Source organism: Oncorhynchus kisutch, linkage group LG3, assembly GCF_002021735.2.
Source record: "Oncorhynchus kisutch isolate 150728-3 linkage group LG3, Okis_V2, whole genome shotgun sequence".
Classification (NCBI taxonomy): Eukaryota; Metazoa; Chordata; class Actinopteri; order Salmoniformes; family Salmonidae; genus Oncorhynchus; species Oncorhynchus kisutch.
In genome coordinates, this window is record NC_034176.2 from 66,976,955 (window position 1) to 66,992,219 (window position 15,265).

At 40.3% G+C, this 15,265-nt stretch overlaps 2 protein-coding genes across 6 annotated transcripts in view; both read left to right on the forward strand.

Moving 5' to 3' along the window:
• Positions 1–6,646, forward strand: part of LOC109887992 (E3 ubiquitin-protein ligase NEDD4) — a 40,633-nt gene extending 33,987 nt beyond the window's left edge. For all 5 annotated transcript variants that reach the window (XM_020479251.2, XM_031811582.1, XM_031811574.1 and 2 more), the window contains 15 exons: positions 840–917; positions 1,071–1,125; positions 1,215–1,273; positions 1,510–1,575; positions 1,820–2,049; positions 2,253–2,374; positions 2,556–2,626; positions 2,765–2,860; positions 3,001–3,074; positions 3,294–3,354; positions 3,449–3,508; positions 3,599–3,706; positions 4,165–4,261; positions 4,454–4,526; positions 4,620–6,646. In XM_020479251.2, the coding sequence (XP_020334840.1) occupies positions 840–917; positions 1,071–1,125; positions 1,215–1,273; positions 1,510–1,575; positions 1,820–2,049; positions 2,253–2,374; positions 2,556–2,626; positions 2,765–2,860; positions 3,001–3,074; positions 3,294–3,354; positions 3,449–3,508; positions 3,599–3,706; positions 4,165–4,261; positions 4,454–4,526; positions 4,620–4,722 (1,353 nt within the window). In that variant the 3' untranslated portion in view covers positions 4,723–6,646. The remainder of the gene's footprint in view (positions 1–839; positions 918–1,070; positions 1,126–1,214; positions 1,274–1,509; positions 1,576–1,819; positions 2,050–2,252; positions 2,375–2,555; positions 2,627–2,764; positions 2,861–3,000; positions 3,075–3,293; positions 3,355–3,448; positions 3,509–3,598; positions 3,707–4,164; positions 4,262–4,453; positions 4,527–4,619) is intronic.
• Positions 6,647–11,984: 5,338 nt separating this feature from the next.
• LOC109874646 (protogenin A) overlaps positions 11,985–15,265 on the forward strand; it is a 44,517-nt gene continuing 41,236 nt past the window's right edge. The window contains exons 1-2 of the mRNA XM_031811600.1: positions 11,985–12,203; positions 13,970–14,272. Of these exons, the coding sequence (XP_031667460.1) occupies positions 12,137–12,203; positions 13,970–14,272 (370 nt within the window). The 5' untranslated portion in view covers positions 11,985–12,136. The remainder of the gene's footprint in view (positions 12,204–13,969; positions 14,273–15,265) is intronic.

A 15,265-nucleotide genomic window follows, 5' to 3' on the forward strand; every position in this document is an offset into this window, starting at 1 on the left:
TTATTAGCCCATTTATTTGGGCTGTAATTTGAGTGTGTTAACTCTAAGGTAACTCTGGTTCTTCCTTTCCTGTGGCAGTCCTCATGAGAGCCAGTTTTATCATAGCGCTTGATGGTTTTTGTGATTGCACTTGAATTAGCTTTCAAAGTTCTTGACATTTTCTGGATTGACTGACCTTCATGTCTTAAAGTAATGATGGCATGTCTATTCTCTTTGTTTATTTGAGCTGTTCTTGCCATAATATGGGCTTGGAATTTACCAAATAGGATTATCTTCTGTAACCACCCCTACTTTGTCACAACACAACTAATTGTCTCAGACACATTTAAGAAGTTCCACAAATTAACTTTTACCAAGGCACACCTGTTAATTGAAATGCATTCCAGGTGACTACATCATGGAGCTGGTTGAGAGAATGCCAAGAGTGTGCAAATCTGTCATCAAGGCAAAGGGTGGCTACTTTGAAGAATCTCAAATATATATATATATATATATATATATATTTTTTTTTTAAATTATTTGTTTTACACTTTTTTGGTTACTACATGATTCCATATGTGTTATTTCATAGTTGTGATGTCTTCACTATTATTCTACAATGTAGAAAATAGTACAAATAAGGAAAAACCCTTGAATGAGTAGGTGTGTCCAAACTTTTGACTGGTGTCGTTTTTCTTCGTCAGGTCACATGATCAATAAATACCCCCAGGCCCTACCTATAGGGTCTAGTCACGCATCATCATGGCCAGAATGACCAGTTATCCACTGGACAATACTGCCATTCTCACTGCTCCTTCCTGTTTGTGTGACTTATTTCCTTTTTATCTGGCTGTGAACAGGAAGACCCCAGGTTGAAGATTCCTGTGCACATGAGGAGGAGACCTTCGCTAGACCCAACTGACCTCGGGCCAATGCCGGTAAGCTTTACAATGATATCATATCCAATAGCATTCTAAGAAGGCAATTAGCAGCCCAGTGTCATGAGCCTCTTAAAGTTGAAAGTTGCTGAGTGAATGGTTGATTTTAAGGGAAAAATTATGTGAGTAATGTTTGTGCTACCCTTATCTTAGCCTGGCTGGGAGGAGAGGGTCCACAGTGATGGGAGGATATTCTACATAGATCACAGTATGTATGACATGTACTACAATTTGTCAAAATGTGTGAAAAATGCATATGCCGACTACCAATGCTGAATAAATCTGATGTATTTTCAGACACGAAGAACACACAATGGGATGACCCCAGACTGCAGAATTCAGCCATAACTGGACCAGTAAGTATAGATTTTTTTTCTTCATTTTTTATAATAATAATTTAAAGCTATAGTTAGAGATTTTTATTTATTAGATTCCGGTAGAGTAATTTTAGGAATGCAATATGGCCCATTCTCTTTTTGGAGTCAGGTTCTCCAGGTTGGCCATAAAACCGAAATAATTCATCATTTTCTGTTCTATCGTGTGCCTATAATTGATTTCCGGTCATTGGATCTCCTATCCTTGTCTATTCTAGGCTGTGCCTTACTCCAGAGACTATAAACAGAAGTATGAATACTTCCGGAAGAAGCTGAAGAAACCGGTGAGCAATGTTTTTCCCAAGACAGGACAGGGAATCATTGTAATTACTGAAGGCCCTATGCTCTTAATGTTCTGTTATTACAGCTAAACCTCACAAATAGGTCAGATATACAGCATATTCACACTGTAAAAGCCTATGTTGTCTTTCTCTCAATCATCCTCACAATATCTTCTATGACATTTAGTCCAGCTACATCCCCTGACCTGATGTCCACTCACTCAGCATGCTCTATCTCCAATTCCAGGCTGACATCCCCAACCGCTTTGAGATGAAGCTCAGGCGGAACACCGTGCTAGAGGACTCCTACAGACGAATCCTGTCAATCAAGAGGGCCGACTTCCTGAAGGCGCGGCTGTGGGTGGAGTTTGAGGGAGAGAAGGGCTTGGATTACGGGGGCGTGGCCAGGGAGTGGTTCTTCCTAATCTCCAAGGAGATGTTCAACCCCTATTATGGGCTGTTTGAGTATTCTGCCACGTGAGTCTCTATTTGAATGTGTTAGAATTCCATTTTCAGGCAAGGAAAAATGGAACAGGCCCTTAATGGAGCTGTTAGTGAATAACATCTCTGATAGCATTATGAATCATTTTAATGTTGGGATATGTTCTGGAATGGATCAGAGAAGGATTTGGATGACTTTAGAGCTGTGTTAAGTTTCTCCTCTGCATGTTCTGGGGCAGGGACAACTACACTCTGCAGATCAACCCCAACTCAGGCCTCTGCAATGAGGACCACCTGTCCTACTTCAAGTTCATTGGCCGTGTGGCAGGCATGGCTGTCTACCATGGAAAGCTGCTGGACGGTGAGTCTCACTGCTGGTGATTTCACTCATGAACTTTGTGTCTGTTAAAAGTTCATTAATTTGTATAATAGTAGTGTGACACGAGTGTGTGTGTGTAGAGAAACTAAGAGCTGAGGACTGCTCTATGCTAAGGCCACAAGGATTAGGTGTGTTGCACAGATCCTGACATGTTTTTTTCTAGCCTTCTTCATCAGGCCTTTCTACAAGATGATGTTGCAGAAGCCCATTACTCTACAGGACATGGAGTCTGTGGTAGGTACCTAATACTATCTAGATTACTCTCACATCTTCCCATCACCTAATCAGATAGTAGAGACATGATAAATCAGACATCTATAACAGCAGTGTTTCACCATTAGTGGTAATGGTGTTTGTGTGTTGTTATTTCAGGACAGTGAGTACTTCAACTCCCTGAAGTGGATATTGGAGAATGACCCGATAGACCTGGATCTGAGGTTCACCATAGACGAAGAGCTCTTTGGACAGGTGGGACCTGCTTCCTATTTGTTGTTTGGCCCAAGTATTTTCTGTTCTATCGTGTGCCTATTGACTGAAGGGGTTTTAAAATCGATGCTAAGTGGTACTCTGGTATCAGTCATGCTGACATCACATTTCCTCCTATTTAGACACACCAGCATGAGCTGAAGCCAGGAGGATCTGAAATAGTAGTCACCGATGACAACAAGAAGGAATACATCCAGTAAGCACCAGAGCCCTCTGCTGGTAGAAAGAGGAAACACGCCTCATACTCACTGCCATGTAGTGCTGGTTACCTGTAGGTGACCCACAAGTCACATATTTGACGGGTTTGCAAATGGACAATGAAACCACCACCCACTACATGTCTGCATCATTAGATAAATGAGAAATTATTAGGGCTTTTGAATGCTTCCATTTCAAAATAAACAATTTTTTTCAGTCTTGTCATGCAGTGGAGGTTCGTGAACAGGATACTGAAGCAGATGACCGCATTCAAGGAGGTAAACACTAGGTTTTATTGAGATGTTTTGATTGAGTTGTGATAAGATTGAAAGAAACGGTTGACTTATTGCGTGTTCCTCTCTCTTGTCTTAGGGATTCTATGAGTTGATACCCCAGGATCTCATCAAGATCTTTGACGAGAATGAGCTGGAGGTGGGTCTCATTCCGAGATGTATGCATGACTGAGAGCCTGTCTTTCCAGATCGTTGAGTGATGTTCTGTCTGTTTTTTTTTCTTCTCTAGCTCCTGATGTGTGGCCTGGGAGACGTGGATGTGAACGACTGGAGGGAGAACACCAAGTACAAGAATGGCTACTGTCCCAACCAGCCTGTCATCCTGTGGTTCTGGAAGGTAAGAGGATACTCCACCACTAGAGCAGAAGCCTCTGGATTCTAGAGTGTTTTTGTTAGGGATGCACGGTTTATTGGTCACCATATCGGTATCGGACGATAATTGGTTAAAATATTATGTCGACATCTGTCTGATGTGGAGACAAAGGACAATGATTGGGACTGAAATGTATCCGCTATTAGTGGCGGAGACAAACTGAGCGGTCTGTGGCATTTTTTTTAAGGTGGTCGGCGCAACTTGAAGAAAAACTCATCCTATGAATTTGGCTTTAGCGTCCAAATGGTTTGAGCTATTAGCTATTATTAGCACATTCCTGAAAGTGAAAACTCCCAGGAACACATTGGATATCGGTAAATATCTGATATCGGCCCAGAATTTCCACATCGGTGCATCCTTAGTTTTTGGGTGAATTCTCAATATTCATTACAGCTATTTGAATGATATTTTGTCATTCTCAGACTGTTCTGCTGATGGATGCAGAGAAGCGTATCCGCCTGTTGCAGTTTGTGACGGGCACCTCCCGGGTCCCAATGAATGGCTTTGCAGAGCTCTATGGTGAGTCCTCTTCTCTACTTCTCTGTATTAAGACTCATTTGTATAATACAGGGTACATTCTAGGTATGTTTTTAACCATTTTGTCATTACATAGATTGATATGAACTTTGAAACATGGATTCTGAGTCTTAACCAGAGGTGTTTGTATATGATTCTCTCCTCCTAATCTTGTTTTATGTTATGAAATCACAGGGTCTAACGGACCACAGCTGTTTACCATTGAGCAGTGGGGAACACGAGACAAACTACCCAGAGCCCACACATGGTGAGTAACTAACAATACAGCAGTTCGGCTAATAGTCCTACCTGGTTACTGCAACATGTGCATTTGAATTTGTTTTTGTTTTACCGTCTTCAGCTTCAACCGGCTGGATCTGCCTCCCTATGAGTCGTTTGAGGAGCTGAGGGAGAAGCTACACATCGCCATAGAGAATGCACAAGGCTTCGATGGAGTGGATTAGGGGAGTGTGTGGCCTATGGCGCAGATGTTAAAATGGCAGTTACTGCCAGTGAACTGAGGGCTAGCACCAAGTTTTGTGCTGTAGTTCTGTTTAATGCTGATAAAACACACAATATTCAGGTCCAGACCTGACCTGCCAACCGCCTGAAAAGATGGAGAACAATCACAGACAGCAAAGTCTTTGGTGCTCCTCTCTCCTGCACAGTGGAAGGGATGGATGATGAGTGAAAATCACTTCTTAAATCACTCTTGGTCTGTGAAGTTTACAAATAGTTTTTTTGTGTCTCGTAAATATGTATGTATACTTAAACCAGATCTATATACAATTTATCAAATGCATTATATCATACAGATATTACTGTTCATCTATGATAAATATTCTATCATGAGGAGATTGACATTGGACTTCGATATACATTACCGTATATACACTGGTGTCAAAAGCGTTCCACAGGGATGCTGGCCCATGACTCCAATGCTTCCCACAGTTGTGTCAAGTTGGCTGAATGTCTTTTGAGTGGTGGACCACGGGAAACTTGAGTGTGAAAAACCAAGCAGTTTTGCAGTTCTTGACACAAACCGGTGCGCCTGGCACCTACAACAATACCACGTTCAAAGGCACATAAATCTTTTGTTTTGCCCATTCACCTTATGAATAGCACACAGACACAATCCATGTATCAAGGCTTAAAAATCCTTCTTTAACCTGTCTCCTCCTCTTCATCTACACTGATTTGAAGTGGATTTAACAAGTGACATCAATAAGGGATAATAGCTTTCAGCTGGATTCACCTGGTCAGTCTATGTCATGGAAAGAGCAGGTGTTCCTAATGTTTTTTGGTTTTTTACAATCACAAAGTATGTGTCTGAGCAATGGACAGTGAATGCACCTTTTGTATAGCTTACTGGGGATATCACAGAACTGACGACTCCACATGAGACTTGCGCTCTCATTCTTGCACACACACTTGCAAAATGTTTCCTCTGCTGATTTTTTTTATTTTATTCAGTGATGGATGTATTATTTTTTTTATTCTGCTATTCCAGGGCTCTCAACCCTGTTCCTGGAGCACTACCCTTCTGTAGGTTTTCACCTCCAACCCCAGGAGCGCTGGATTAGGGTTGGACTGAACCTACAGGACAATAGGTCTCCAGAAACAGGGTTGGAGAGCCCTGCTCTATTCATGGGTGTTGTAGAGCAGTATAATACTCTATTTTTAGTACATGTATTTTTTTCAAATTGCTCTATGTAATAACTCTATTGAATTAATATCAAGAAATTGATAGTATCAATTCTCAAAGATTTCTGCGAATGTCTTTTTTAGCCTTTGATTATCTTGAGGGAATTGACTGTACATATGCAGTGGTGTGCTCTATCAAAGAATGTATTGTATGAATGGTACAAAACATGTTTACACTATCTGGTATGTTTACAGATTGTTGAAGGAAAATATGTTCTTTTTAATTTATCTTAAATCAAAATGTTATAGTTGTGCTTTTTATAAGGTAAAGCACTTTGTTAAAATAGTTATAAAAGTCTTAGTGTCTTGATCTTTGCCAAACTATCAATTTCAGAATGCATACGTTGAGTATGATTTCATGCTAAAATCCTCTGCTTTTAAATGCACATTTGACTTGAGTACATTTTACTTGCCATGGAAGAAAAAAAGCACATTTCATTTCACTGGTAATTAAGACTTACATTACAAATGAAGGCATTGTAATTTATCATAGAATTTGATCATCTCAATCTTTGACATGCTCTTATCCTTTAGTTGGATGGATCTATTGTTAACATCCGATACTCTATCATTCATTATTTTAAGAGATAATTTATATATTGTGTCAAATGTAATTCTGACAACTAAGTGGATTTTCTATCAATGCTTTAATGAAATAAAACTTCTGTATCTTGTTGAAAACAATATGTTTTGATTGCATGCCAAAGTAAATGCAACATATTTAGAAAATCGAATCAATTGCAAATGCCACCTAATCTTCTTTCATATTATTCTGAACAAAACTATAAACAAAACATCCCAGAAATGAGCCAGATGCACAAAAAGCATATTTCTCTCAAATATTGGACACAAATATGTTTACATCCCTGTCAATGAGCATTTCTCCTTTGCCAAGATAATCCATCCACCTGACAGGTGTGGCATATCAAGAAGACGATTAAACCGCTTAATCATTACACAGGTGCACCTTGTGCTGGGGACAATAAAAGGCCACTCTAAAATGTGCAGTTTTGTCACAACACATTGCCACCGATGTCTCAAGTTTTGAGGGACCGTGCGATTTGCATGCTGACTGTAGGAATGTCCACCAGAGTTGTTACCAGAGAATGTAATGTTAATTTCTCTACTGCCTCCAACGCCATTTTAGAGAATTTGGCAGTAGGTTCAACCGGCCTCACCACGTGTAACCCATGCCAGCCCAGGACTTCCACATCCGGCTTCTCACCTGCGGGATCATCTGAGACTAGTCACCTGGACAGTTGATGGAACTGAGGAGTATGTATGTCTAATAAAGCCCTTTGGTGGGGAAAAACATTCTGATTGGCTGCGCCCCTGCCCAGTTGTGAAATCCATTGATTAGGGCCTAATGAATTTATTTCAATTGACAGATTTCCTTATATGAACTGTAACTCAGTAAAATTGTTGCATGGTGCGTTTATATTTTTGTTCAGTATAGTATAGTTCGATATCTACAAGCCAGAGGATTACTTTTATTCTGCACTTTTTGATGACAGAATTAGTCTGTTTTAAGACTAGTTCATTTCTCAAGACATGCAGCTCTTTACTATTCAGTATGTCATATGCTCTTTAAGTCAACCGCAAGAAATTCGGCTTGTCACCAAAAGCACTCACAAACTTCTACAGATGCACAATCGAGAGCATCCTGGCGGGCTGTATCACCGCCTGGTATGGCAACTGCACCGCCCTCAACCGTAAGGCTCTCCAGAGGGTAGTGAGGTCTGCACAACGCATCACCGGGGGCAAACTACCTGCCCTCCAGGACACCTACACCACCCGATGCTACAGGAAGGCCATAAAGATCATCAAGGACATCAACCACCCGAGCCACTGCCTGTTCACCCCGCTGTCATCCAGAAGGCGAGGTCAGTACAGGTGCATCAAAGCTGGGACCGAGAGACTGAAAAACAGCTTCTATCTCAAGGCCATCAGACTGTTAAACAGCCACCACTAACATTGAGTGGCTACTGCCAACACACTGTCAATGCCACTGACTCTACTCCAGCCACTTTAATCATGGGAATTGATGGGAAATGATGTAAATATATCACTAGCCACTTTAAACAATGCTACCTTATATAATGTTACTTACCCTACATTATTCATCTCATATGCATACGTAGATACTGTACTCTATATCATCGACTGCATCCTTATGTAATACATGTATCACTAGCCACTTTAACTATGCCACTTGGTTTACATACTCATCTCATATGTATATACTGTACTCGATATCATCTACTGTATCTTGCCTATGCTGCTCTGTACCATCACTCATTCATATATCCTTATGTACATATTCTTTATCCCCTTACATTGTGTATAAGACAGTAGTTTTTTTTGGAATTGTTAGTTAGATTACTTGTTGGTTATTACTGCATTGTCGGAACTAGAAGCACAAGCATTTCGCTACACTCGCATTAACATCTGCTAACCATGTGTATGTGACAAATAAATTTGATTTGATTTGATTTTGAATAAGCACTTTTTTTGTTATATACCTTTAAAAAATAGCTTTTTCCCATCCTCACCGGGATACAGAGGTTTTGTTTGACCACAATTAACACTGCCTACATATTGGCTGTGTTCGAGCGCATCAAATCAGTGATGTAGTGTTAGTCAATTTGGACTGATTCTAACCCTAACTTCATGCACACATCCCAGGTCAACCACAAACCTAACTCTAACCCTAGCTTCATGTCCACCATCCAGATCAACCAAAACCCTAACTCTAACCCTAGCTTCATATCCACATCCCAGTTCAACCCTCAACCAAAACCCTAACAGTAGCTTCATGTCCACCATCCAGATCAACCCTCAAACAAAACCCTAACTTCATGCACACATCCCAGTTCAACTCTCAACCAAAACCCTAACACTAACCCTAGCTTCATGTCCACCATCCAGATCAACCCTCAATCAAAACCCTAGCTTCATGTCCACATCCCAGTTCAACCCTCAACCAAAACCCTAACCGTAGCTTCATGTCCACAATCCAGATCAACCCTCAACCAAAACCCTAACTCTAACCCTGGCTTCATGTCCACATCCCCAAATAAGTGAATGGAAGTCTTCCCCTCTAAAGCAGGCAGGGCTCATTTATACGATTCAGCTTAACCACAACTGTCCTGTTTTCCCCAAAGTGCTGGCTAAAGACCAACACCCCCAGGCTGAAGGGTCAGGTGGTAGGTCACACACAATTCAGGCCAGCCTTTTGGATGCTGCTGGGGTCAGTGAGGATGGGTCTGTATGGAAGCAGGATGACACTGGGCTTGTCCAATAGCAGAAGGCCTTGGATGTGCCGGATACCCCCCTTTTAACCTATTGATCTGGCCCCAGAGCTCGACCTCCATCCATGTGCAGTTCTATCTTCACTCCACCCCCTAACAGTGTCGTGTTGGCAGGTGCCCAAAACCAATTCCTAATCGAACATCCTCAAGAGACCCCCCCCCCCTTCCCATGTGAGGGGTCACCATAAATGAGGCTGCATATTCACTTTCACATTTTATGTAAGTGCAGGTTAGCCTGGGTCAAACAAACATCTTTCTAATACAATGATTTGTTAGGACAGTACTGTAGTATATCTCTACGCAGCCTACTGGGTGTTATCATGATGGTTCACATGGTTGTAGTAATATTACATAAGAGGATCGTAGTGTGTCCGCAATGATTGTTCAGACCAACAAACAATATTAGGCTAAGTGATTTTAGAGTTATTACAGTCATAAGGCACTATACATTGTAAATCAATGTGAGTTCAAAATTAGCAGATCTTAAATTAGATTTTTTTTTCCAATGAAGAATCATAAGTCCTTGTACTTGCATTTTAACTTGAAATATTTCACGAGTTCAGTTATATTTCCTAAAATAGTTTTGTATCACCACTTTTACACCTTAGCTTTCATCCATTTTCTCTTTGTTGAAGTGTACACCTTGATCCTTGACTGTGAGAATCAGCTTTTGGTTTGGTTATATTTTGGGCTGGGGACACTCAAGGACACAACAGCTGGGCCTCGGGCCCTGCTGCTGAATGAGAGTCCAGAGCAGGGAGGAAGGTCAAACTCACTCCATAATACAACATGGACACCGGATCAATATCTGCATTTAAGCAGCAGCTGTCCTGCTCCTACCAATGCTTCCTGGTAATTGCTGAGCCTAGTTCTCAGTGGTGGAGAGAGTGCCTCATTTCCATAAACAGTTTTTTCTCCTCCAGAGTGACCATTTGAAGTGCAGTTGTCCTGTTTGACATGGAGTGACTTTTACCGGCCCATGTTGAAACAAACACAAATGTATCTATCTTTACCCATATGTCTTAATAAAGGTCTATGTGACCGAAACATTTTCATTTGTCAATTATGTTTAATTACGCAAGTATACACAATTAGTTATTCTACCAGTTCTCTATATCCATGTCGTCACTTTCAAAGTGGGAACATTGGTCAACCAAATTTTTCAACACCTTCTTTCCGTTGGTCAAGTGTCCCTAAGTTGTCTTAAAACGCATCATACTGGTGTTGGAATACAGCCGTGTCCTTGAGAGCCATTAAAAATAAATGCATGGTGTAAATAGTATATGGCATTGGCAACTGATAGTGTGTAAGGCCAATATGCCAAGAGCTTTTAAAAGTTTTAAGATGTCTGTAAGTGTCTGAGCATTATGAAATGGAGGTTGCTATTTTAATGACACTTCAGAGTTATGTTGGGGGATATCTCACAAAGAAAGTTACCGAATTATTGAGACTAACTGGGAAGTGTTATGATGCTCTGTCAACCTAAACACTTATGATAGGTAAAAAGCACTTGTGTTTAGTGAGTCCATCAGATGAGGCAGTAGGATAACCAGGTAGGGTCTCTTGATAAGTGTGTGAATTGGACCATGTTCCTGTCCTGCTAAGCATTCAAAATGTAACCAGTACTTTTTGAGTGTCAGGGAAAATGTATGGAGTAAAAAGTACATCAATGTAGTGAAGTAAAAGTTGTCAAAAATATAAATAGTGAAGTAAAGTACAGATACCCCAAAAACAACTTAAGTAGTACTTTACAGTACTGATCATAACTCACCTTGTCAGGTGTAAAATATGTTATATGCTTTGTTGGACCAATATCCTTTTGGCTATACAGTATCTGAAATGAAATGCAATACCTTGGTTAGAGTGGGAATTTGATCTACAGTCTAGCTAGCTGGTAGAGGATGGTTCTGAGTAAATCTGAATGGACTTTTGAACAGAAAATTGTTGGGACAGCCTTGGGATAACCTAATATGAATAAACACAAGCACGCACACATAAACGTTAGGCACAGAATATAACACGTTGCCCTGGTTCTTTTTACAGACAGTATGATAAATTATGTATTGCATATCCAAACTATCCACATGAACTACAACTTCAAAGCCATTTCCACACAAACACACTTTTCCTAAGGAACTGATGCTTACCAGGAATTACATTCTTAGTAAGCAATAGACCATAGTCACACCTTGCACATTAACAACTGTGAGTTTCATGGTGGGTTTACTCTAGTCATCATCATTCAGCACTGCACTCAAGGCAGGATAGCTGTGCCTAATGCTCCCCAGATCTATGAGGGCATGTGGATCATATTCTCTCAATGATACTCAATCATGTTCCATGGTTGAAACTCTATAGCCTTGTTTATTTAGGTATGTCTATGTCCAGGTGAATTATCATTCTAATTCCCAAGCCTCTTAGTTATCATTGAATTATCATTGATCCTGATGAGTCATCAAAGTAAAGGTCTGCTCCATGTTTTCAAAAGGCATAAGGGAAATTATCAAACCATATGCATTAATCGCACAGATGTGTTGTATGCATTAACTTTCGTGTATTAACTTTACAGTAACACCTGACCAAAGTATACCTGCTATGGCACTCGTAAAAAAATAGAAGTGATCAAGATGTTGGCCTGTGTATTGATTCGCCGACTGATGGTGGCAAAGGAACTCTCCTATACATCTCCCCCATGAATTACTCAACCGTAGAACACAGCACTGGGTGGAGGATGTCCATCTGCTCGAAGGAAAAAGTAATCCCTGCTGCGATCAGGAGCGCAGTCACTTTCCTCTTGGATTAGCACGTAGTTCGACTGGAGGTAGTGGCTGAGAGAGTTAGTATGCGAGAACAATTTGAATAAATGGAGTCTTTTAAAAGGAAATTATATCAGCGCTTCCTGTTTTTTGCGTTTTTCCTTCCAATCTCAGGTAAGACAGTTAATATTGTGTTTGAGTTTATGTCAAATTGAAATCATAGTGACTGATTTAGTGGTGGGAAAATTCCGAACTGGACATTGAACGTGTGTCCATACTCATAACGTTACTCCTATCCTAATAGGGGTTGCTATTTAAACTGATAAACATGAAGTTAGTTGAAGTGTTCTGTACTAACGAATATTCCACATTGAAGAGTTTAGTCTTAGTTGCGATTTCTATAGATGAATGGACGCACTGCCACTGCCCGGAGTTTAGGGGGCAATGAAATGGCCACGCTGACAACTGACTGCTTCGACTATTGCCCTATGTAGGCTATACATTTAGATAAACACAGAACCTATACATGTTTATGCTTGGTTTTTGCTTGTGCCGCGAGTTACATGATAACCCGGGTTTCTAAATAAAATGGAATACGGGACAATACGGGACACAACACAGCAATCAGATACACGTGGATTGTGCAATATTACCAGCCCTGGTTTGAGATATTGATAAACGCAAAAAAACATATAGGTTAGCAATTCCTAACTCATGTTATGTTCATTCAGTACATACAAATGAATTATTATATCAATAGAAAAACTGGCTACTGATTTTCTCTCCATAAATAATCCACTTTGACGTTTGATGCAGTCAATTAAAATAGGCAATTAACAATTAATATAATGTTGTGTAAATTGCTGTGGGAAGTAGTTGCTCTGAACATGGTGATTAGCTCAATGTTTAAAATATATACATATATATTGAAATTGATTTCCAACAATTGAATTAGTGAATGGTGTTGGATTTTTTCTTCAAGTAAGTAGCCTACATCAAACCTTTTTGACAGCTTGTATTTTCCCCCTTCAGCAAATGTGTAAGTCAATTTGATTATCAAAGTGCATGTGGTATTTCTGAAATATTTATAGTAGGCTATACTGGCCTATCATTTAAATAGGACATGCTTTCATCTATTCATTTACCTAATCTCCGGTGTTGTACCATAGAGACATGGGACGGGGTCCCCCAGCTCAGATGGAACTTGACCAGATCAAGTATAGTGTTTGTTTATTGGAGAATATGTGTTATAGAAAGTATTTAAGTGTTATAAAGTGTTACGTGAAGTCTTATACTGGTGAACATGCATCAAAACATGTTGCCTGGGTTTATTTAGCACTAGTGAATTCTGATAAACCAAAGGTAGGCTACAAGGTTTGCAGTCTAAAGTGTTAAATTAAATGGTTATAAACTGTGAATCCCATAGTGAATCCCATAGTTATCTCAGAATGGTTCACAATAAATTAGGAATTGTTTAACATGAAACTATTAGTAGCCAACAGAGCAATTAAACATTTCCATTAGGACAGTAGATGATTGAAGCCATCACATTTGGCTTCCTGCCTGGATTGTTACTTTATTACAGCTGGCAGTCTTATCATTCAATAAAACATGTGTGACTGAATGGAGCCATGAAATCAGTGACTTCACAGCTTTGTGAGACATGAGTAATAGGATTCAATTGGAGCAGAAATAAATAAAATAGGAGTGCTGTACCTCAGTACACCGAGACCTGCTTGCTGTTGGATGGGCTCCAAGCCCTTGCCTATAGTCACTATGATGTTAACATGCTTTCAAGTGTAGATCCTACCGAAGCAATATGCCTGTGGACAAAGTAGAATAGTTGTAGTTCCTGGCCTAGAATTGTCGCTAATTTCATCACATTGCGTCTTCTCCCACTCCAGCCAGGCACTGACTCTGTTCTCTTCTATTCCCCACAGGTGTTTTGTGTTTTAGTGAGTTATTTTTTATCAAAGAGCCCCACGATGTTACTGTCATGCGGAAGGATGCCGTTATATTGGACTGTCAGGCGCACGGAGAGTCGCCTATTGCCATCAGGTGGCTTAAAAATGAAGTAAAAGTTGCAGAGAATGACCGCGTCTACATTCTCTCCAACGGCTCACTTTCTATTTCGGAGGTGGAGAGCAGGAGAGGAGACAAATCAGATGAAGGGTTTTACCAGTGCCTCGCTCAGAACAAGTATGGAGCCATCCTGAGCCAGAAAGTCTGTCTTACAATTGCAAGTAAGTATCATACTGGAGTTGTGTATAAGCATCACATGGAATAATGGAGAGGTTATGCAGGGCCTCCAACCTTTGGGCCACAGAAGATGTACATCATTGGTCATGTTGGTGCCTGGTCATGGGGAACTTCATAAACACAGTAGAAAAGTAGACAACAATTTACATTGGATGTACATTGTACACTTACTTACTTATGATAAGTAACATAAACCATCCACATTCTCTTTCGAATCTCTTAGTTACTGTGTAAATACATATAATTACCATTTCATGTAACTGCACAGGATCTGTGTGACTTATTTGAATGTGTTTAATACTTTGAAAGGTTAACCAAGCCTTAGTCTGAGGATGCTATGTCATAGCATGTCATAATAACAGTTACTTGATGAACAAAGGAAGATGAGTCACCATTGTGTTTTCATCTTGAAAGCATGGTAATGATATCCACTTTAGAGGTGAGCTTAGTACAAGCCCTGCACTATCAACACAAGTTCTTAACTTCTTAGCAGGTATACAACTGAACAAAAGGTTTCATGTACACTCTTAGAAAAAAGGGTTCCAAAAGTGTTCTTCTGCTGTGCCCATAGGAGAACCCTTTTGGGTTCGGGTAGAACCCTTTTGGGTTCCATGTAGAACCCTCTGTGGAAAGAGTTATACATGGAATCCAAAAGGATCTACCTGGAAACAAAAAAAGATTCTTCAAAGGGTTCTCCTATGTGGACAGCCGAATAACCCTTTTAGGTTCTAGAGAGCACCTTATTTTCTAAGAGTGTAGAGCAACAATCCTCTGTGTTGAAATGATGATTTAACAGTGAGAGATCTTGCTTGTAGTTATCTGCTAAAATGTTTGCTGACATAGTCATTGCGGAGGCATAAAATAGGCATTTCCCAGCTCTGAAACCGAGGAAAAGGGGGTCTTTCTCTCATCACCAGCAGGGTGCTATCATTTTCTATGTTGTCTGGTGCATCTAATCTCCTTTCTTTCTTCGCCAG